This window comes from Gopherus flavomarginatus, chromosome 14 (assembly GCF_025201925.1).
Source record: "Gopherus flavomarginatus isolate rGopFla2 chromosome 14, rGopFla2.mat.asm, whole genome shotgun sequence".
NCBI classification, from domain to species: Eukaryota; Metazoa; Chordata; order Testudines; family Testudinidae; genus Gopherus; species Gopherus flavomarginatus.
In genome coordinates this window covers 11173773-11196139 of record NC_066630.1, presented here as the reverse complement: position 1 = coordinate 11196139, position 22367 = coordinate 11173773, and the positions used below count along the sequence as shown (strand labels likewise).

Sequence of the window (22367 nt, the reverse complement as noted above, 5' to 3'; positions counted from 1 at the left end):
CAGAAGCATGTCATTTGCTCATGTGAATCAGGTAACTGTGTCCCTGTGAGTTGTTCAGTATGGATTTGCTAGCAAATTTGGTGAGAATAATTCAGGGTTTTCTGGAAATTTGCCTCTAAAAGTTAGCTTTGCCATTTTTTGGAGTGGACTAATTTACTAGAAGCACAAGTGATGTAAACCAAAAGCTTGTCTACATTTAAAATGCTGCAGCTGCGCCACTGTAGTGCTTCATTGAAGACTCTACCTATGCCGACGGAAGGGATTCTCCTGTTGGTGTAGGTAATCCACCTTCCCAAGAGGCAGTGGCTAGGTCGATGGGTGAATTCTCCTGTCGACCTAGTGCTGTCTACACCAGAAGTGAGGTTGGTTTAACTGCCTCGCTCAGGGCAGTGGATTTTTCACACCCCTGAGCAACAAAGTTATACCAGCCTAATTTCCTAGTGTAAACCTGGCCTAACTGCTCTTCTCAGGAGCTGGCCTTTGTGCCTTCCTGTGCACCTGAGGTGTGTGGTTAACTCAGCACCCGCCGTACCCCATGTCACATGCTATTCTTTACTTACCATACTTTTATAGACTCAGATGTTACTTGTTACTCATAACATATAAGGGGGAGAGGGGGTGTTTATGTGATATGATGTGGGCAGAGCTCCCCTGGCGATAAAAAGTAACCATCCCGAATGAGGGGTGGTAGCTTTATCGCTCCTGGTGATACAATGCTGTCTATACTGACACTTTTCAGTGCTAAAACTTTTGTCCCTTAGGGTGTTTTTTTTACATGCCTGAACAACTAAAGTTTTAGCGCTGAAAGTGGCAATGTAGACACAGCCTTAGTCAGTGGGGATTCAGTGATACTCGGGAAGACAATGACTCAGGCTGAAGCTATTATCCACAAGTTGTAAGGCCATTAAGTCTGATGATCCTTAAGTACCCCGCTTCCCCCAAAAAACAAAAATCTGTGTTGTATGCAGTGTTGTAGGAGCCCTGTTGGTTCCAGGATATTAGAGAGACAAGTTGGGAAGTACTATCCAACAGATACTTACCCAATAAACGATATTTCCTCACTCACCTTGTCTCTTGAAAGATCTCTGTTAGTCCCCAAGCTATAATGGCTCCAGGGAAAGAGACCTTAGCAGGGCCGGCGCTTCCATTGAGGCAAACTAGGCAATTGCCTAGGGCGCCAGGATTTTCAGGGGGCGGCATTTTGCCGGGGGGGGCGGCAGGCGGCTCCGGTGGACCTGCCACGGTCATGCCTGCAGAGGGTCTGCTGGTCCCGCGCGGCTCTGGTGGACCTCCCTCAGGCACGGCTGCGGCAGCTCCACCGGAGCCGCGGACCAAGGGACCTTCTGCAGAAATGGCTGCGGCAGCTCCACTGGAGCCGCAGGAGCGGCGCGCAGGGTGGCGAAATGGCCGTGAGCTTAGGGCGCGAAAAACTCTAGCGCCGGTCCTGCACTTTAGTACTCCCCTGCATGACCTGGTTGTTGTGATGATGTGGCCCACGTTGAATATGCAAAGAGAGATGCTGAATTTTAAATGCACATTCCTTCTAAGACATTTATATCACAGACTGAATAAGTGGGACACTATCGCTTGGTGATTTTATGATCAAATAATTTAGATAAACTTTGCAGTGAACATTTAGCATTTATTAAATACATGACAGTAAATTTACAGAAATTATAAGACAATATACATATTTGGACACATTATTCTAGATTTGTTAGTTCATAGATAATATCCCATAACATCATACAACACACGATTTTATTATTGAACATATTCCTGTTTATGTCACAGCTCTGCAGACAACACCACTTTACACATAGGAGCCATAATATCTAAGTCCATCCACAGTAGCTGTAGTTTAAAATGGATAAAGGGAAAGACTTTACAGAAAGCAATTGGTCATTATGGTTGTCAAGTGCTAGCAGCTTCTTTCAGTTGGTCAACATTGGTCGGCTTCTCTTCCTTTTTGCATTTAATCCCAAGGAAACTGAAAATTTTCATCAGCATTAGATCAACAATCTCTTCTTCTTCTGAAGCCTAAAAATATGACAAAAATAAAACCCCATGCTGCTGCAGCTGTGTGTGGATTGGTAGTTTAAATAAATAGAGTGAAGTCTTGGCTCCATTGACATAAATGGCAAACTACCATTTGCTTCAATTGGGCCAAGGTTACACGTAGAGAATGTAAATACTGTAGGTAAAACAGACATGGATTCAAGTGAATGAGGCAGAATATCACCATCACTTCAAAAAAAACTCAGCTTGTTGCAACATGTTGGGTGACAACCTGGCTCCACTCAAGTCCATGGGAGTTTTGCCATTGACTTCAGTAGGGTCAGAAATTCATCAGCTAGCTATACACCCAACAGTTCCCATAGATGCATGCCTATAACTCCTAGTAAAGTGAGTGGAAGTTGCATACATGCATCTAGTGCTTACATTAACAATCTGTTCTGTTTTCCATTCCCTTGGTTTTACATACAATACAACAGATTAATCACGGCCTTCATGTATAGTATCAAAGAGAATTTCATATCACAATATCAGTATCTCAACCTAAACTGAAATTGCTGGATTTGGTGTAGGTGCATATAATAAAAATTACAGATACAACTAAGATTAATTCACAAAAAGTAGGCAGCTAGGTGCTTACCTGACTTGTGTGCACAAGTTGTTTTAAGAGTGTATATATTTCTATTAATAAAATTTAGGCTGACTTAGAAAATCTGATTTTGTGAATTGAAAAGAGCAGTGTAACTTTACAAAAGCTAAAATGTGTTTAATTGGAATAGATTGTAAGCTCTTAAAAGCAGGCACTGTGTCCTCATCAGTGTTTGTGCAGCACAGTAAACTATCCCAATCCAGATTAAGGCCACTGTGTGCTACTGTAATGTAAATATTAAATAATAAAACAATTTAGATGAACATACCTGATAATGTTTCTGTTCCTCACTAAAAGCAACCAGAATCACTGAAATGAACAGATTGAGCACCACAAATGTCATGAAAATGATACAGGATCCTATTAAGAAGGAGCCCAAAATTGGATTATAGTCCAAGACCTGGAGAATAAATAAAATACGGCATTATGTCTTTTATTATAGAAGAAAAAGGTTGGGAGCAAGGTCAACTTAAAACCCTAAAGAGGGCATCCAAGTTGTTGATAGAGTATACAATAGGTTTCTTCTCTCTCCAGGAGTGATTTTCATGCTATGATGTACTTATACATCAGAGTTGATAGAACATGCTTTCATGCATGTGATGCATCCGTATGTATTATGGGCCATGCTTTCTTTTGTTTTTTAAATGTGTGTGAATTTAGTGATTATGAAGGTGTCAGCTTGACAGACCTGGAGACCAAAGGCTTCTGCTTATCCCTAGAACAAAACAGCACAGGCAGTGCAAGCTTCACCATACATTCCTGACAGTCTGCCCCTGTAGTGAAAGGACAGGTCAGCCTCCATATGTATTCAGTCATTGGCCTCTTTGCTGAGGCTAATTATAGTGACATGGACACTTGTAAAACCAAGCCTGTACTGAGACCCACCAAACTCATTTAATCAGAACTATGAAATAGGAGTCAGTTAGCAACAATTTTTCATAAGTGGCAACCTGGGAGTGGGGATTTGAACCGAGGACCAAGAGGTGAGGTACCTTTCAAGCCCATTGTCAGTTCTCTGAACCATCCAGTCTTCTGCTAGACTAGTTTTTCAAATAGTCCACAAGAAAAGCATGAGCTTTTGCCTGTATTGACTGTATCTACAAGTTTAATTCCTTTTGAAAATGTGCTTCCCTATGTGAAATAGACTTGTTTTTTTTTCCTTTTAGGTTAAGGGATATCTGCAAACACTTACTACTGGGATTCATGCTTACAATGCTTCAATGAGATTTCTCACAGTAGCAAATATAACACATGATAGTAACTGTTTGCAGGCTTGGGCAAATATTTATTGATTGACAAATATTTCATACAAGGACAGGCTGGCATGTACAAGATAACTATGTCAAAGGTGAAGAGTCACAATGATTAGCATCACACAGACAAGTTTTGAAGCTATAATATGATTACAAACTAACCTTCAGTACCAAATGAAGAGAAGCCCATAAAAGATGACAAAGAGGAACTAATTTAATCCACAAAAGAATTGGCTAAAAAAAGTTGTAACATGGAATAATATTTCTTGGAGGATCAGGGAGTTAAAAATGTATTAAAAATCCAGACATTACATTTGTCCCTTATTGTGCAAACGCAACTGCCCTTGGAGAGCAGAAGGTGTATGTATATAGCCGCCCCAAGAGGATAGTTGGTCTGTGGTTCAGGTGGTGCATATAGACTACTGATAGTAATGTCTGTTGTCTAGATGAACCATACAATAATTTTGCATTGGCTAGCAGGAAAGGTGGCTATTTAAAACCTGAGTATGTGTCTTAATGAAGGGTTCAAGAGGGTTTAAATGAAATAGAGAATAGGGTATGAAATATAGTTCACCCTAGTCTCTTTCTCATTGCTTGATGAGAAAGTGCTCCCAGATATAAAGCAGGCAGTTGAGCTTTTAAAAATCAGACTCATGTCTAACACTAATCAAAAGTCTCCCTTTTTGCTGTCTGAGAGCATTAAGCACTTCTCTCTTTAAAGCATCAAATATTCAATGTTTTATTAAAAATGAAGTAGTGTTATCTGTACTATTTGGATTTGAGTTCAGCAGGACAGAACTCGAGATTGTCAGAAGCAACGTTCTTTCTTTGAGTTTCTACTAGAAAGGGAAAACATTCAAATGTAGCTGTGTTGATTTCTCAAACTAGTTTCACAATGCCCCACTGAGTTATTTATCTGCTTTTCTGCAGTTGTGAATACATTTCAGAGCTGGCACTTTTTCTTCTCAAATAAGATCATCTGTTGTTTATAAGAAACCCCACTGCTGCTGCAATTTCTACATGAAATTAGCTACATAAAACATCCACTTAGTCATTAAAACACGAGTCCCACTCTCTTGACTCCACTAAACTGTGTGCTACTTTCACTGAGTAACTTTGTATTCTTATTGCTATTGCCCTATCCCACTCCAGGTCCTCACTATTGTCTTGTTTTCTCCTTGTTAAGTCATGCCTCTGCTGTCTTGTCATCTCTGTGGGACAGGGATAAGCACTTACCACCACACATTTTGGCGAGGATAGAAATAATAATGAGTGTCAGTTATGTGGTCAACCCAGGACAAACAGCTACTGGGGGGGGAATTAGTCCCAGAGGGTTAAAAGGCCTCTCCCTATCCACTGAGGAGGGAGAACCACGGGGAAATAAGGTTCAGCTGGAAAAGGGGTTACCAGGGAACTAATTAGGTTCAGCTGGCTCCAACTGCTTGAGACCTTTTTAAACCCTCCCCTGAATGGAGGGGGATAAGAGAAGCTACCAGTAGATTAGGTGCAGCAAGACACAAAACCCTTCTAGGAAGGAAAGTTGCAGTCCCTCCTCAGAAGGGAAGGAAAACAAGTACAAGGGATTGACTGAGGAAGGAATAGCCAGACCCTGTGCTACCTATAAGGATTTGCTTTGCCAAAGCCTATATCTCCAAAGCTAAAGAGGACTGAGCCTGCTGAGGAGAAGGTACTTTGCCACAGTTATAAAATTCTGATCTGGCTTTTTGTACCCTTACTTTGCCAAATTCTGGGATTGCTCAGGGCTGATTTGAGTTCAGGTCTACCTCTATGAATTTGTATTAAACTTAATATTTACAGTGGTGGTTTTTTAATACAAACTTTTAGGAGGCTAGGTTTTTCTGTTTTTACACCTGTACATTTCTAGATTTCTGCAGTGGCAGCTGTCATTTTGCAAAGCAGCACAAATGTAGCATGTTACAGATAAGACACACCCTGTGCTCTCTTTCCTGGAGCCTTTACTATTTTTTCATATTTCATTTTCTTTAGTTTAAAATCACTTTGAAACCATATGGCTGCTTTTATAGCTCTGATCCACTTCCCATTGCACTCAGACTCTCAGTGACTTGAATGGGAGCTGGACTGAGCCCTCAGTATAGAAAATCATAACATGATTTTGGTTTAGTTTTTCATTTTATTTGTCTGCAAATAAAAGCAGCTTAGTTTCTGCCTCACAGAGCTGTCTTTTTATGTGTGTGCTGTGTTTGTACAAAAGATAGTTAGCGGCCTAGGTGCTACCACAATGCAAATAAATCTCTGAAGGATAGATTTGGTACCTCCTCATAGTTGAAGATTCCCAGCTGAAGGCTGACCATTGTCTCTGCTGAATCAAAGAGGGTTTTGTAGGAGTGCAGCTTCCAGCCAAATATCAAATTTGTCTGCAAAGGAAAGAAGGTAGATCTTGCATCATAATCACAAGGGTTTGTTATCCATTTAGGGTCTGACGTCAAAGTTACATGGAGTAGGCAAGAACCTAGGCTCTGTGAGTTACTTCTCCTTCTGTGATTGGGTCATGATCCACATGCAGAGTAATGGACCTATCAAACAAGTCACCTTACTCAATTCCTGACTTTCTCTGTCAATAATAGGAGTGTTTGCAGGGGAGAGAATGGGGGAACCAGCTTTTTGGGTTTCCTTCAGTAGCAAGGAAGCAAGTGATGGATGGCCATAACTGCAATAAAAACCTGATTTTTCAGCAATGCTGAGCACTTACAGCTCCTATCAGCTTCAAGTGGCCTTGTGGGTGTGCAGCACTTATCAATAGCAGATCAATGGTGCCTTCTTGAAAGATCTCAAAATATTCTACAAACTATATACACACACACCACTTAACCTGTCATTGAAATGCAATCACCTCTGGTGTTTAATACACAGCAGTACTATAGAGCAGCATAGGAAAGGAAGTGGAGAATGTTTAGTTATGTCTCTCCAATTAATTTGTTAATGAACAAAGATTGCAAAATCTTAGAGGGTAGGAACCACATTTTCTTCTGTGCCTGTACAGTACAGAGTGCATTTTGGATGCTACTGTAATAATTATTTTCTATTTATAAGAGAAGATGCAAATAGTTTGTTTCGGTTGCAGGAGATTTATTTTACAATGGTACCCAATGAACACTGGGCCCTACTGTGCTGGGCATTCACATACTTAGTAAAAGGGGGTCTTAGTTTAAAGAATTTATAGTGTAAGTAGATGAGAAACTGGACCTGTTATCTCCATTCTACAGATGAGGAACTGAGGCACAGAGGGATTAACTGGTGTGGCCAAGGCCACACAGGAAGTCTGTGGCAGAGCTGGAAATTGAACCCTGGTCCGAGTTCCAGTTCAGTGCTTTATCCTTCTTTGAGATTACTGTTTAGTTGTGGTTTATTGCTATTTTGGAGAAGTTCTAATTATTACCTAATCTTTTCAGTGACAGATTGAACATATCTGTTCTACATCCCATGGTAATGTACATACAGTGTTTCAAAAAACAAATACACATAGTGCTGTAATTCATTAACCTGTTTGAATAAACTAGTATATTTACATAATAATGAACTTTATTCCTGTAGAACCAGTAACAGGCAGGAACCCAAAAAAATCTTCCCTATGTTTATTTTACATGTTCCAGACCATATCATATCTGGTACTGTCAGTCAATCACTCTCCCCTGTTTAGTTGTCCTGTAAGGTCTTTGCCCCCCAGGTATATTTCTGTACTTTGCTCTTTGACACACATACACCATGCACAGGAAATCTATATTTTTTATCATGTTTGTTGAACTTCATTTCAGTTTGCAAAAGACCAGATAAGTGGATATTTTAACTTGCCACTCATATGCTGGAGAGTGGATCCTCCCGCAGCATATTGCAGCCATCCAACTACTCACCCAAGATCTAGGTGGAAAGCTTTTTCATCTTACATTTCAGAGCCGCTTTGTTTTCACTATTCAGAAATTATTCATATTATCTGCAACTAGCAGATTGCAAACAGGAACCATAAAGATACTCACAGCAATGGAATAGGCCAGGAACATGATTAAAATAACAGTGATGAATCCAGAGATGTCACCCCAAGCCCTCCTCAAGGTGGAGGTGATCATGTTTAGTTTAGGGTTGAGCCTCAGGAGATGCCACAATTTCACAGTAGAGAGAAGCACCAGGAAAGCAATTAAGTAGCCAAGAGCTGCATCAGCTGTTGCTGTTTCATTGAAACTTACACACCTATGAGAAAAGATTAATAAACAATGCATGAAAAACTTTCAGAACATTTCTGTGCACTGTGATTAACAAGCATGCTGGTGGCACTGGTCAGTCAGGGTTTGTCTTCACTGCAAAGTTAATTCAGGTTCTTACTCAGGTGTTGCTCCTAACTCTCCTCCCCTCCCCTCACACAGGAGTCTCTTGTGCATGGTGATGCTTTACATCTGAGTCGGCTGGCCTATCTGAGGTATAGACTAAAGCCTGAGTACTTCTAATACTCAGTCAGGCCAGGAAGTTCCTACTCAGCAAATCCTGGAGTAACAGGCACCTAAAGCAAATGCTTAGAGTTTACTGTTGGGTAGTGTAATGGGGTGCATAGACCCTTTCTGGAGATTGACAGGGAAGGAGTTTACAATCTTGCTCTGAAAGGGACCCCAGTTTCCTCCTAGGTCTGCAGGATAGCAAGGCTGGGCCAGCTGTGGAGAAATAACTAATGCTCTGCAAATTCTATATGAAGATTGTGCTGCAGGAAGTTGGGTAATAAATCTAACAGTGAAAGGGGGAGGAGTTTCTAGCAATAAGTCTAGAGCAGGACTGGTTGGTGGACATTCTTGGCTGAAGTAAGCATGCTACAATAGCTTGGCTTTGAGAGAAGCCAGTTATGTTTGTGTTTTGGTGCTTACAGGGGCTGTATATTTGTTATCTTTATTACTCTGTTTTGCAACGGCATACCACAAAGGTGTCTCAAATCTGCATGGGCCTATTGAGTTCTTCTCTGTTGTGACTGGCTTGTTAATTTCTATTTTAGGATATTGCTGTGTCTGGCTCTGCTCTGAGCTCTTAAACAGTAGCCATGTACCTACCCAGGGTAGCTGCAGTGAGATGAGGGAAGGCAGGTGATACGCATATAGGGTCTGCACCAGCAAGACCCATCAGTTTCATATACCCCATGTTAGAGGAGGTGGTGCTAATGCCTGTTGTCCTTCAGCATTTCCCCAAGTGAAGTAGCTTTAATTCCTGTCACTGACATAAATCCAAGTCCTAAAATCCTTACATGGATTACATAATACAGCCATACAGATTCATGTCATCCACCAGTAAAATTTAGCTACTTCTGGAGAGCATATATCTCAGGCAGCAGGGGTGCTGGGAAAACAAGGGAGGTACTAGCTAAAGCAGAGAAAGGCAGTCATGGAACATTTACTCATCCTTGTGAAGCTGGTAGTAGCTGATATCACGTGCCCCCAGGATTGTCCTCTTCACAAATACTGATAGGGTGCTCCAGCTAATCAGTATAATGGCCAGCTCTAGCAGGTTCCACTTGCTGTGGAAATACCTCCATTTCAGAGCCCTCATGAGCTTTCCCTGTTAAAACAGGAGTTTCACTTCCAACAGCCCTTGGCAAGAATCTCAGCAATATGACTGTATAAAGTGAGCAGGGTAGATCAAATAATCACTGCCATGTCACTCTAACAAACTTTGATTCCATTCATTTTTGCTTAGGCTGCTGATCCAGCCCCAGCTCTTCCTGGAGCTACAAACAGTTCAGTCCAATATTTGGAATTGAGGGTCCCCTCTGCACAAGAAGAGACCCCTGCACATCTGCTCAACCAGTTCTTGTGCTGTTCTCTAGTTACCTCCTTCCCAGCATGCACTCCAGTCAAGAGAAATCCCCCTTTCCTTTATTTATGAAAGGTACAGGATCTGATTCAGACCTCACGCTGGCAGGGGGGCTGGAACAATTGTATAGTGGGGGTGCAAAGAGCCATTCAACCAAACTGTAAACCCTGAATATAATGAAAACCACTTCCAGGTGGTATTTCTGCACCCCCAGCACACCTAATTCCAGCACCTGTGTCAGAAGCAACACCAATGAAGTGGCTTGAATTACACTGATGTAAAACCCTTGTTGTTGAGATCAGAATCAGATCCAGTGACACATGGCAACTGAAGCTTCTGCTGGGTCTTACCTGTGCTACCATATAGTAGATGATAAATAGGAAATAAATCACTTCTGCTGCAACAACAAAGATGTGCAGACCATCTGTGTAGGGGTAGAGCCGGATGCTCTGCAGTTCTGCATGCGTGAAGAAGGCCCCTGAAAAAATAAAGCTGTGTTCATCTCTCTTCTCTTGAAAATTCCTCCCTAAGTCTGTTGCTTGTTGTGTACTGCAGTGCAAGAGCTGAAAGTGCTAGAATTTAAAGTGGGCTCTTACCTAATGCATTTGTTTCAAACATCAGGCTTACAATACAGAACAGGTTCACATTGGCATTGTAGACTGTAAATTCAACAAACACTGCTCTTGTGAAGGTGTCCAGCCAGACGTTGTTGAAGAGATATTGGAGAATTCTGCCAAAGAGTGCACAAAAGAGAGAGTGACTAATCACTTTTGACTTATATTAGAGGTGTGTGGTGTTACATGAGGGGTAGGATTGTTTGAAAACTACATACAGAAAGTGGGGACAAGAGGCAGGGACTTTCAAAGGACACGATGTGTGGGTCCAAACTGAGGAATTTCTCTGTCCCTCTATGGTCTACACTGCACAATTAGTCTAGTGCTTTTACTCTCCTGTGAAGCTTCAGGTGTTGGCTAGTATTGAAGCCAAGATACTGGCTTGATCAGTTAGCTTTTGCCATGCCAAGCTGCATAGGAACTTACCCAGCCATCTCCAACAACATCTAATTTATCTGTAGGTAAATAGGTACACTTGGGTTTCCAACACTAGGGGGAGGGATAGTTCAGTGATTTGAGCATTGGTCTCCTAAACCCAGGGTTGTCAGTTCAATCTTTAAGGGGGCCATTTAGGGATCTCAGGCAAAAATCTGCCTGGGGATTGATCCTGCTTTGAGGAGGGAGTTGGACTAGAAGACCTCCTGAGGTCCCTTCCAACCTTGATATTCTATGGTGGATACTATTTCCTGTTGGTAATACACAGGTCCCTTGTCTCCAAGCCTCAAACTCCCAAGGCCTCCATTTTCTATTGCTTCATTCCTAGAAGCAATCTCTGTTTTTATTCACAAACACAGAAGATTGTTTCCTGTAATGGACAATTCACTCCACTAACTGTGGCTAGAGGGTGGATATGATTGTCTGCAATCATCTGCAGAGCATAAACACTGAGGAGGGAGATGAAAAGTTTAGGATTGACCAAGAAGATCTTATTAAGATTAATGGGATGAACATGACCAAGGGAAGATTTAGGCTGAAGTATTTCGTAACAATGGCATTCAGTTAAACTGTGAAATGATCTGTAAAGGGAAGAGGTAGAAAACCTATTGCTTTAGGTATTGAAAAGTAGACTAAACCAAAAGCTGGAGTGTGTGGAAGAGGGAGTAATGTTGCACTGACTGGGAGGAAGTACTAGGTCTTTTCCAGTTCTAATTTTTTTGATTGTGTGATAATTGCTAGTGTAAATCTGGACTCTATGTACATGCACATAGTTCTAATCTTAGAAAATCAGGTTATAATCCTAGATTGGATTTTGGTTAATATGTGATGTAACACAAGGTGACAATAGACATAAAACATGAATCAAATCAAAACCACAACAGTAGCAAAACCCAAACACAATAAAAATGCTACCTGGTTGCATTCTTTGGATCAGTTCCTAAGTGAACCACATATCCTCCTCCCCTATAGATGGCAAGTTTGCCCCACACTGGATGCCCTCTAAGTTTGGACTGGCTCTGATATTGCCATGCAGAACTCAAGTCAGAGGAGTTATCGAAGGCTGAGATATTCCAGTGTTCCCCATAGTCTGACGTGTCTTCTGCTTGGGGAGAATACGAAGCATGACATTCTTGGACCGAGCCTTGCAGTTTGGGAGCTATCGGGCAGGTGTTCCCCTTCACTCTCACTTGACGAATTCGGGCACTGCCTACCAACTTGGAGTTGCCATCTGTAATGAAGCCTAAAAGAGGTATGTAAAAGAGTCAATGTTGATATTATGTCAGGCTCAATCAATATAGTCTCAACTCCCATTTATTCCTCACTGAAATATTTTTTGTCTCATTTATTATTAGATTCTGTTTCTTAAATTCATGTTGGCTTTGTTTTATTTAATACTCAAGAAAACAAAGGATTAATCGTCCTGGTTTGAGTCAGGCATAATGTAACAATAAGAGCTAATTCTTACATAGAACTCTTCATCCATAGATGTCAAAGTATTTCACATGCAGTCAGTATCATTATCCCCATTATACAACTGAGGGTCAGAGAGGGGAAGCAACTTGTCTAAAGTCACCCCACAGGTAAGCACCAGGAATAGAACCTAGAGCTCAGGAGTCTTGGTCTATTGTATCAGAGTTAGTGATACTACCAGCTTTCCCTCCAGATCTGTGCTTATGGCTTAGGCTATACACAACTCTGCCAATGCACTTCAATAGCACAGAGACACTTCTGAGCACCAAAAATGGGCTAAATTTATGTTTTGGGATTTGCCCTGATGGGGTTCTCATCTGCTCCCTAATACTTGTATTCATTGGTAGCCTAAGCCATAAGCACAGATCTGGAGGGAAAGCTGGTAGTATCACTAACTCCTGCTGCCGTCTAGATGTTTGGCCTTGTTTTAAATGACAGAAGATCATGGAACAACCACCAGGCATATTTTAGTACAACACTAGACACAGATTATGTAGAGTTACACCAGAGATGAATTTGGCCTGTTGTGTTTTTAATGCACTGTCTGAGTTGTATCCATTCAGCTATGCAGATATTGATCAGCTAATAGGTAATATACCGGATGACACTAATGTGTGTAAATCATCAGTTCACCAGACTTGCACCCTAATGTCCCTCCCCAGAAGCCCAAGGCACATGGACAAGTTAGGGGCATGCGCAAAAGTCAGCGTTTTGAATGCCAAGTCAAACAATGTGAAATCCAGTCAGAACTCTGCACCTTGATATGAGCCATATAACTTGTTGACTAAGGTAGTTCTTGCCCATGTGAAGAAGTCCTGATAAGAGTAGATATCCCGAAACCCATCCGTAAAGCTGCTTTCAATGTGCTTGTTCAGGTAGTAGGAATTGGGATCTCTTTGTCCATAGGCAACCAACAGTAGCATCCATAAAAATCCCAAGTAGGCTAGAAAGAACAGCAAACATTGTTTTAGGTTAGAACTGATATTGTTTGTCTACAGAGCAACATGACAATTATTGCTATTATCACTTAGTATTAGGCTAAGAAGATGTCTGGCAAAATGTTTCTCTCTGGACTACATCAAATCAGTGCTGAATTTACATGGGTTGGCATAGACTGTTGTGTCTTTCCCCCATCACATCAGTCAGAATCTGAGTAGGGTTCAAGAAAAGAACAGGCAAATGAGTAGGACACCAGCAGTAACTCAGGCTATAAGAAGGACCTGAGGCTCAAAGATGCTTTCAGTGAAGTCAAGGCAATTTTTTTTTCTTTGCCTTTAGAGGGAGCAAGAATTAAGCCTAGGATATTAACTATGGGTAATTCTTGCTCACAGGAAGGAGCAAACCCACCTTCTCCCAGCTACAAATCTTCATCCTCTCCCTCTGCCTTTTCCACAAACTCTCACACTCCTCTGGCCTGTTCTCTTAAAATACAAGCAAGCCGTGTTTGCCCCTTCCTCAGAAAACCCCCCGTTAGCCCCACTGGCATCTCCAGCTATTACCCCATTATTGTTTTCACCCTCTGAATTCACTATTTACAATCCATATATCCAATAGGTATGCCTGTGTAAAGCTCTCCCTTCCCCACCCAAGGAGTCCAACAGGATAATATTAGCACTGATTTGCAAACACATGAAAGAACTTTGTCACTAAAACAAGATCATTTGTGGGCAGATTTCAGACCCAGTATTTCTCTGATTAAGGCAAAGGCTTTCTGCTCCTTGATGTGATTGTTCTTCATTCTCTGAATGTCTGTGGCAGGGGGTGGCTGATAGATGTTGCTTCTGCTATCCCTTCGAGCTCCAAATAAAGGGTTTGAGTTGCCTGTGTATAAGAACAATAAAAGTCAACATGTCAGCAGCTCCTCCAAGCCCTGCTTTTTATTTCTAGGGCACCCCAACCATTTCAGGGAAACATTTCTAGTTATAAAGGGTTTCTCATCTGGGGCGGGGGAGAGGAGAGCAGCCCTGGGCTGGGGGAACAGACTAGGTCAAAGGACAATGGAAGTGAAGGGCTGAGGAAAGGATCTGTGCTGGGGGGAAAACTACCAGATCCACAAGCTGCTACTTCTGCAGGTAACGTGACCAGTCTGAAAGCTGCTGACTTTCCCTCCCCACTCCGACTGTGCCCCTTATGTAGATGGCTGTGGGGGTAACTTATAAACATAGGGCTGCAGGCTCAGGCCACAACTCAAAAGTCCAGGCTTCTCTTCTCTGCTTCCCTGGCTCTCAGCCCAGCCTTGGGTAGCTCCAAAGGATGCCCCACCCCAACAGATCCAATGCCCAGCAGCATGAAGCCTTCTGGTGAGTGGGGGAGAGAGAAAAGTCAGCAAAAAACATGCAGAAGAGCAAAAAAGAGAAAAATGTATTATTTTTACCGTGACAAATAGGAACAAAGGGAGGGAGGAGACAGAACAGCCAGAAAGGAAATGGCTCTGTCTGCCAGCCCACAGAGGTAGTGGGTAGGCAGCATGTCCCCAGTCTTTGTGCCCTGTGCAGTTAATACAGTGGGGCAGGGATTAGCAGCAGGACCAGAGGCTTCAAAGATAGCTGGGAAGGTTGGGGCCTTGGTCCCAGCCCCTTTCAGCACAGGCCAGCAGATTCTGCCATTGCAATCCCTGCGTGCACTCCCGCAGTGCCTCTGCGAACTGCCAGGAGAGCGGTGTCCCCCCACATCCATCTCAGGCAGCAGTGAATGATAAAGCCACATGGGACAGACTCTCAGCGGGTGTAAATTGTCATAGTCCCATCAGAGTTCACTGAGCCAAGACAATTTCCACCACTGAGGATCTGCCCCCAAACTCTGGCCCACAGCGTATGTACATATGGTACCTACATGCACGGTATATTTATACATGTATAACTAAGCCTAGCAGCAAAAGCTGAACATCCAGAAAATGGAAAATAATGGAGACTTACCGACTAGCTAGGACAAGGAACCGAGGGTTTTAGCTCAAACAGGCTACAAATATCAAGAATCATAAATGATTTAACACCCGCCTGGGTTGTGAGAAGGGGAAAAAGAAGATTCAGATGAAGAGAGAGATAAAAATAGATCCCAACACAATGGGGAATGACCTGCGCACGGCTTGCAGGGCTGATCACAGGCAGCAGGATTTACACTTCAGAAAGATACAGGGAAGCCTGGCAGATGTCCAGTCCAGTGCTGGAAATTGACATACCCTTTGTAAGAGGTTGGTGCAATTGCTACCGCAAAAGGCAATTTCCCTGGTGAAAACTGCTTACTCTACCCACTGAACCCCCCTTCCCCACTTGGTGAATAAATTAAAGCAGGCCTAGATCTTGCTGGCCTCTTAAGATCAGGCTGAAAGAAAACAGCAAATCAAACACAAAGCCCCTCTCTCTGGGGAATAGCACTACTTCCTTGATTCTACCAGTTTGGCAGGTCCATGACTCCTTGCTGGGATGTCTCGCTTGTGATATATTGGGGAGGGAGTGTGATGAGGTATCTAAACCCTGCTCAGTGATGGAAGAGGTTACAGAGTTGCCTTGGGGAAGCTGGCCTTGCCCCTCAGCCCTGTCAGTCATGTCAAGGATGGAATCGCAGCAAAGAGTCCTGTGGCACTTTATAGACTAACAGATGTATTGGAGCATGAGCTTTCGTGGGCCGACGAAGTGGGTATTCACCCACGAAAGCTCATGCTCCAATACATCTGAAAGGTGGAATAAGATCTTAAAAATGGGAAATTCCCAGCAGTAGCAGAGCAGCTCTAGGAGAGAGTCCAGGGTGGTTCAACAGCTCATGGAGGAGACTCCTGGAAACTTTTGGGGGGATCTGCCCTTGGGAAGGTCATTTACCAGCCTCCCCCTCCGCCCCGGCCCTGTGCTTACAAGGAGACAGCGACTCTGGTGTACTGGCTGGGTAAGATAGGTCCGGCAGGCCAAGTAGGCAGCTGGTGCCTATATCCTTGTCCCCTTTTGAGATTAGTGAATCTGAGAGTAGCCAAAGGGACTAGGGGAGTAAGAGCCAAGAGCCCCGTCCTCATCAACACAAAGAGACTATGTAACCCAGTTTGTGTCACTGGCCCGCCTACTTAGGCAGATGGAGGTGCCCTAAAGACTCTTCAGAGCCTGCTCAGTAAAAGGTGCCTGTCAGAAGCCTGAGAACTGTGGTAGCGAGTTGTAGTATTAAGGCAGCACTCTGCATACTGGACAATGGACCTCCCATTGACTACAATACATTTAAATAAAGTGTATTAAGGCCACATAAGCCACCAGTTGCGTTATGGAAACTGTAGCACATCAGTTCCATCTTGGGTAGAACAGCCTCTAGAAGTTAAATCAATAGTAAACTAAGGAGTTGTGTATAATGGCAAGAAGAACATGGAGGGAACTTCTCTAAGATAGAAGCTGGGTTTTACTGATATTTTTTCAGGCCAGTGTTTACAAAATCTAGTGAGAAGTGCAGCATATCACACTGTGCCGAATTTATCCATTTTCATTAAGTTGTGGAGTTGTTGTAAAGGTTTTTGCAAAACAATCCATGATATAAAACACTGGGGAGTTAGCCCAGCACTAATGTAAATTGCATTGTGTTTGGAACTGGAAAGCTGTATGCATTCCCTGTGCATTCTTTTTTCCATATGCAATTTTGTTTTTTATACTTTGGATGAGAGTTGGATCATTTAAATTGGTTTCTTCATATTTGCATCCTTCTGAAATCCTACTCCATTATTTTAGTTTCTACGTTTTCAGCTAGTCTGCTAAATATTCCCTTCTTCTGAATTCTGTTCCTTGGATATTGAAACTGTAACACAGTTGCTGAAGTTTGCGGCATGCAGATGAGAGAGTGGGAGGCAACAGCAATCAGCCATAGCAGCAGGACCCATTCACAGTTCTTGGTCTATTACTACTAAGAATGAGAACATGGTTCATTCCCACTTCTGACAGGGGATAGAGCAAGTGATGGTGAGAACAAGGGTCTGACATCAGACTCCTGAAATTAGACGAGTCGCAGATAATAGTATTATACCAATCCAGTTACAAGGGCAATCTCACAACAGTGCTAGGTCAAAGGAGTGTATGCTGAGATATAGAAGAAAGACACATGGGGATAGACAGTTCTTTTTGATTCAAGGATTTTCCTTTTCTGGTTTTGTGGCCTCCCTGTTACGTGCTATGTAGCGTTTCTTCCTAAGTAAACATGTGATCAGGTTTTATGCTCTCCTTTTCATTGTGCCTGCAGCAGATTTTCTGTACTCCTATAGATCTTTATGCTCTAAAGATGCAAAAGGGTCCTAAAGCTGCCCTAATGGGGCACCTGAGAATTCCTCAAGCCTGGGGAAATCCCAAACTAACAGATCCAATGTAGCTGCCTCCCTTCACCCCCACCCACAATCTAGAGGGCATGTTGGATACATGCTCAGGGCAAGTTATGTAGCTAGATCCCCTGGGCACTCCAGGGATCCCTGGTCTGTGTTGTTATTAGCTGGTGTAAATTAAAGCAGCAGGCCTAGAGATCAGGAGCAGACAAAGGTTACAGATGGTTGGTCACCTTTGTCTACCCTGACCGTATGCATGAATAAAGCACTTCAAAGTCTCAGATGAGATATTTCACTTTCATTAATTAGTCCCCAGGTGTTTTACATCTGACACACAATTACCTGGTGCAGACAGAGACCCATCAACATCAGTGTTTTCCTCGTCTTCGTGCTCCACTTTCTTCAGAACCAAAGCAAAGAAAGCAGCAAATCCCAACACCTGGAAGACATTAGCTATTCATTCAGAGTCTGCACATTCTGCATGAGGAGAGGTCTAGACCTTGCCTTAAATGCTCGTCTCTGATCCATGCACTGCAGATTGGGGAGGAGAATCTTGCCTTTTAATTTGCTGTATAAACACAGGCTAATTCCATGAACAAGAAATCAGAATGAGAATGGACCCCAAGATGCTGTGTGAATCTCACTAACTGTGATTGGTTTTGCCCTCTGGCCATACCTTTCCCACTAGAAACTTCCATCATCTTGGGAGCTATCAAAATAAGACAAAATAAGGTGAAATGAAGCAAACAGGAACAAGAGTCCTGCCAAGAGAAATCAACTTGCCATTATAACTCAACTGTAATGAAACTCTTAACTTACAGGAAGGATCTCTTGCTTAAGAGCTCTGTCCTGCAGTCCTTTTGAATGTAAAACTCAAGTTCACTTCAATGAGCGTGATGTGCCTGAAGGGGCTGCAGGATCAGCCTTTCCCTAGCCAGTGTATTGTATTGATAGTGACCTTACTTTTAAGGGCTGTGTGATGAAGAGACTTTCAAAGAAGGAGATGGCCATGGAAATCAGCCACTTGATGGAGTTATCTTTCCCATAATGTAGCCCGTAAAGCATGGTGAAGAATCCGGACACACCACTGGTGGCAGCTATGAGGAACCAGCCAATGAAAACAAACCACCAGGGCAAGCCTTTGAAAGAGGAACCTTTCTTGCCATCCCCAGAGAAACTTGGAGTAGGGGAGCACCTGGAGAGAGTCAACCATCATGAGAGATTCATTTTACTGGTGAGACAGAAGCAAACCACAACAGCAAACTCTGGACTTAACAGAGGTAAGAAACATCTTATGTGAAAGTCAGATTTTAAATACTATTAACTATTTTCCAACTATTTTGACAGATACAATGATACAAATAGTATCTGGGTAGTGGAGAATACAGGCATACAAATCACAGGTATACAGATACAAACAGGTATACACATATAAGATCAAAGCACATTTTATGGGCTTTATTTCTAAAACCCAGAATAATAGGATTTCTAATGTAGATGCTGACAGACCCACCACTACACTGTGGCTGTTGGATGCCCCTATAGAGCCCATGAAGAGCAGCATCACTATATTGTTGAATACTTCCTACTTAAAAATCAGATTTTTCTGACCCATTTCTGCCTCTGTTGTTTAACAGGTTCCCACACATCCATTCTTTTACAGACTCTTGAGCACTTTGGAGCTCAGAGCTTGTCCTCAGCTCTTTACTATAATGTTTTACTACATTAGAACATTTAGTTTTGGAGGCATAAATGTATAAACAAAAGAGTGATGAGTTGCCCCAGTATGCAGTATTCATTCCATTGAAATTCCCTTGCTGCTTCTCCAAGAATATTTATATAATTATCAAGGAGTCATCAGCTGGTAATGACTTTCAATCACCACCAGCTTGGGCTGGATTTGAACCAGTGACTTGCCTCTATGTATACCAATGATATGGTGATTGTTACCTCTCACTGATAGATCCTGAAGAGCAGAGGTGTCTTTCCAGGAGGCCTTTCATGTGCTGGACCTGCCTAACAGCTTGGATGTAACTCTGAGCCTTCTGGAATTTGTGAGGTCCCAGTAATTCCAACTCCATCTCTACGTGCTGGAGTTGCATGTACAAGTAGCGGTTGTAGTCACTGTGTTTCAGCCTTTCACCCATTCCTTTCTCTGGAGTTGGGCTTCTTGTTTTTTCTCCAGGGAAATGGGGGAGAGGGGAAAAAGGGAAATAAATTAGGCTGCTCCTGGAATAAAGCGTGAATAAGGGTGGCAGAATCAGGGTTTAGGGTTGTAAACTCTTCGGGGCAGGGAATTACTCTGAAGGTGACATGCACATCTATGGTGACTGCTAATACTAATAATCTAGCTTTCATAACTTATACAACGAGCATAGCAGTAGCATTCTCCTCACACCTGGCAAACAACATTTTATGACAATGACCTCAGAACCTCAACAGATGAGTCCAACAAGTCAAACATCCTTGTTCATAGGCTACCATAGCAGTCTGTAACTGCATATATCTATTGAAAAAGCCAATGGCAAGCTGGGATTGCAATCAATGGGGCAGTTTACAGACTAAGGTAATATTTAACATGAGCCCAGGTGGCAGAATCAATCCCTGAGTTGGAACTGGAGGGGACAACAGCACAGGGAGAGGAAGGATGAGGGAAAGGACACCATGGTTATGGAAGCACTGAGACATGAGGATCTTGATGCTACGTGGACAGTGACTCGTTGTAAACACTGAAAAGCCTGCACTGGTTTTAAAAGCAGGACAGTGGAGAGCCACCATTCACTCTACAGCAAAGGAAACATGGTGTTTTCACTGAACTGTTCTAAACTCAAAATGAAGTAAGAGTGGTCCTCATATCTAGTGATTGCGGTGGGTTCACTTACAGGCATTTCAGTGAGGCTTTTCTTAGTTTACCTTGTATATCTACAGACCCTAGTGTGATGATAATAGAATCATCCTTCTTTTTACTCTCATCATAAAACTCTTGCCCAGCTCTGTTCTGCTGGCAGATGATGTCCTCAACCAAAGCCAACAGTGTGTTGATGTCAGTAGATCTTCCAAGGTCTGTTTCTGAGGATGGTAGCGGAGTCTTCAGGGTCTTAAACAGTGAATTGGCAATTCTCCTAATATCCTGGAAGATGCAGCAACAACATGGCAGTCACCTAGTGGCTCTGGTTACTTACTCTGATGTAGTTTGAAACCAAGATAAGCTTCACTGGTGCACCACATCTACAATGGGGTTTGCACTGATTCTGAAGCTACGGCGCTGTCCCAGCGTGGATAAGGTCTTCAACTCTCACAGGGTTAGACAGTCTCATGGGACAATCCTGATCTGACAGGTTTAAGTCCAACAATATAAGCTTTCAGGATGTGAAAATACACACAATTCACCTGGGCTGGGAAGTCTATTCTATTTAGATTCTAATACCATGTTCATCATGATAGGACTAGAGCGCCTTCCAGTTGTGCATTAAGCAACATGACTACATGTATGTCTTGTTTTGTTAGTTGTATCATGGGGACAAATGTTATCCATTTCCTTGATGTTAGACTGTCACCACACAACACAGTGATATTAGTCCCTCAGCACATACCTGTAAGGCTCAATATCTGCTTAGGGAGGTACATGAAATCAGCGAGAGTCCCCTACATGGAGAATTTGACCCGGACAATGGTAATACTAGCTAAGTACCCCTCATTCTTTAACTCCATCCCTCAGAATCAAGAGGGCCTGTAACAGAGAGACACCCCTCGGTGAATGTTTGACTTATTACTTAAGGAATTATGAAGCACATCTGGACAAAATAGTACTTTCTTGCCACACAGAATAAACAGTGAGTTCATACTGATGCGTACACCCACTAGGATGGAGCAGTGCAATGTATTTTGTACATCCTTGGGACAGATCAGTACTCTCAAGTATTTCCCTGTAAGAGGTCGTGCGCAGAGGGACTTGCCTTTATCACAGCCTCAGGGGTGAGTGTGACGCTCTGGATTGCCTGAGGGGGAGGTGGCAGGTTTGGAGACACTCGGCCACTCTTCCCTGGTTTCTTCTCCTGCTCCTTAGTCACCCGGGGTCGGATGTTCCTGAAGATCTGCACGATGAGCAGGTTGATGGGGAACATGAGGAGGGAGCTCTCGAAGCCGATCATCACCTCCTGCCACGTGAACTCGATCTTACCTGCCATCAGGCAGAGAGGAAGGGTAAAAATAGTCCCAGAGCAAAGTGAAAATAGCAGACTTAGAGCCCCTCGCCTGTGGAAAAACTTTGTTGCTGAGTGATCCCCACTGAAACTGCTTCCTGGCTCCTTGTTTCCCCTTCCCCCCTGCTTAGCCCGAGCAGTCACTCACACTTACCTAAGTCCATTTTCTGCTCAGCTGGGTCCTTCGGCACCCCCCAGAACATGATGCTGGTCAGCATGGTGCAGAGCAGCAAGGAGAAGCAGCATGATACTCTCTGGGCTCGCGTGAAGGTGCTTCGTGGGGAGCGGTTGAAAATTGAATACCAGATGTGCCCGTCCTGGAAACCCTTGGAAGTCTTCATGAAAAACAGGTTACTGGGAAGAAGGAGGGGGAAGCAAGGAAGTGTTTGAAGTCTTTAAACCACAATTTGAGGACTTCAATAGCTCTGACATAGATCAGGGGGTTGTTACAGGAGTGGGTGGGTGAGATTCTGTGGCCTGCGCTCTGCAGGAGGCCAGACAAGAAGATCATAATGGTCCCTTCTGACCTTAAAGTCTATGAGTCTTAGAGCGGGAAATAGAGCTCAGTTTGGGGCCCCGTGCTGACTGACATCTCTAAGTGCTCCCACAATACAGATGTTAAAT

The 22367-nt window shown here is 43.0% G+C and overlaps 1 protein-coding gene across 1 annotated transcript in view; it reads right to left on the bottom strand.

Annotated features, from left to right (window-relative positions):
• Positions 1-1734: 1734 nt before the first annotated feature.
• PKD1L2 (polycystin 1 like 2) overlaps positions 1735-22367 on the bottom strand; it is a 78130-nt gene continuing 57497 nt past the window's right edge. The window contains exons 28-43 of the mRNA XM_050923361.1: positions 21898-22097; positions 21507-21721; positions 20455-20671; positions 19492-19720; positions 18505-18718; positions 17884-17980; positions 13944-14084; positions 13021-13206; positions 11706-12033; positions 10338-10471; positions 10092-10219; positions 9326-9486; positions 7932-8142; positions 6213-6314; positions 2934-3065; positions 1735-2040 (exon numbers count right to left, since the gene is read on the bottom strand). Coding sequence (XP_050779318.1) covers positions 1915-2040; positions 2934-3065; positions 6213-6314; positions 7932-8142; positions 9326-9486; positions 10092-10219; positions 10338-10471; positions 11706-12033; positions 13021-13206; positions 13944-14084; positions 17884-17980; positions 18505-18718; positions 19492-19720; positions 20455-20671; positions 21507-21721; positions 21898-22097 — 2821 coding nt within the window. The 3' untranslated portion in view covers positions 1735-1914. The remainder of the gene's footprint in view (positions 2041-2933; positions 3066-6212; positions 6315-7931; positions 8143-9325; positions 9487-10091; positions 10220-10337; positions 10472-11705; positions 12034-13020; positions 13207-13943; positions 14085-17883; positions 17981-18504; positions 18719-19491; positions 19721-20454; positions 20672-21506; positions 21722-21897; positions 22098-22367) is intronic.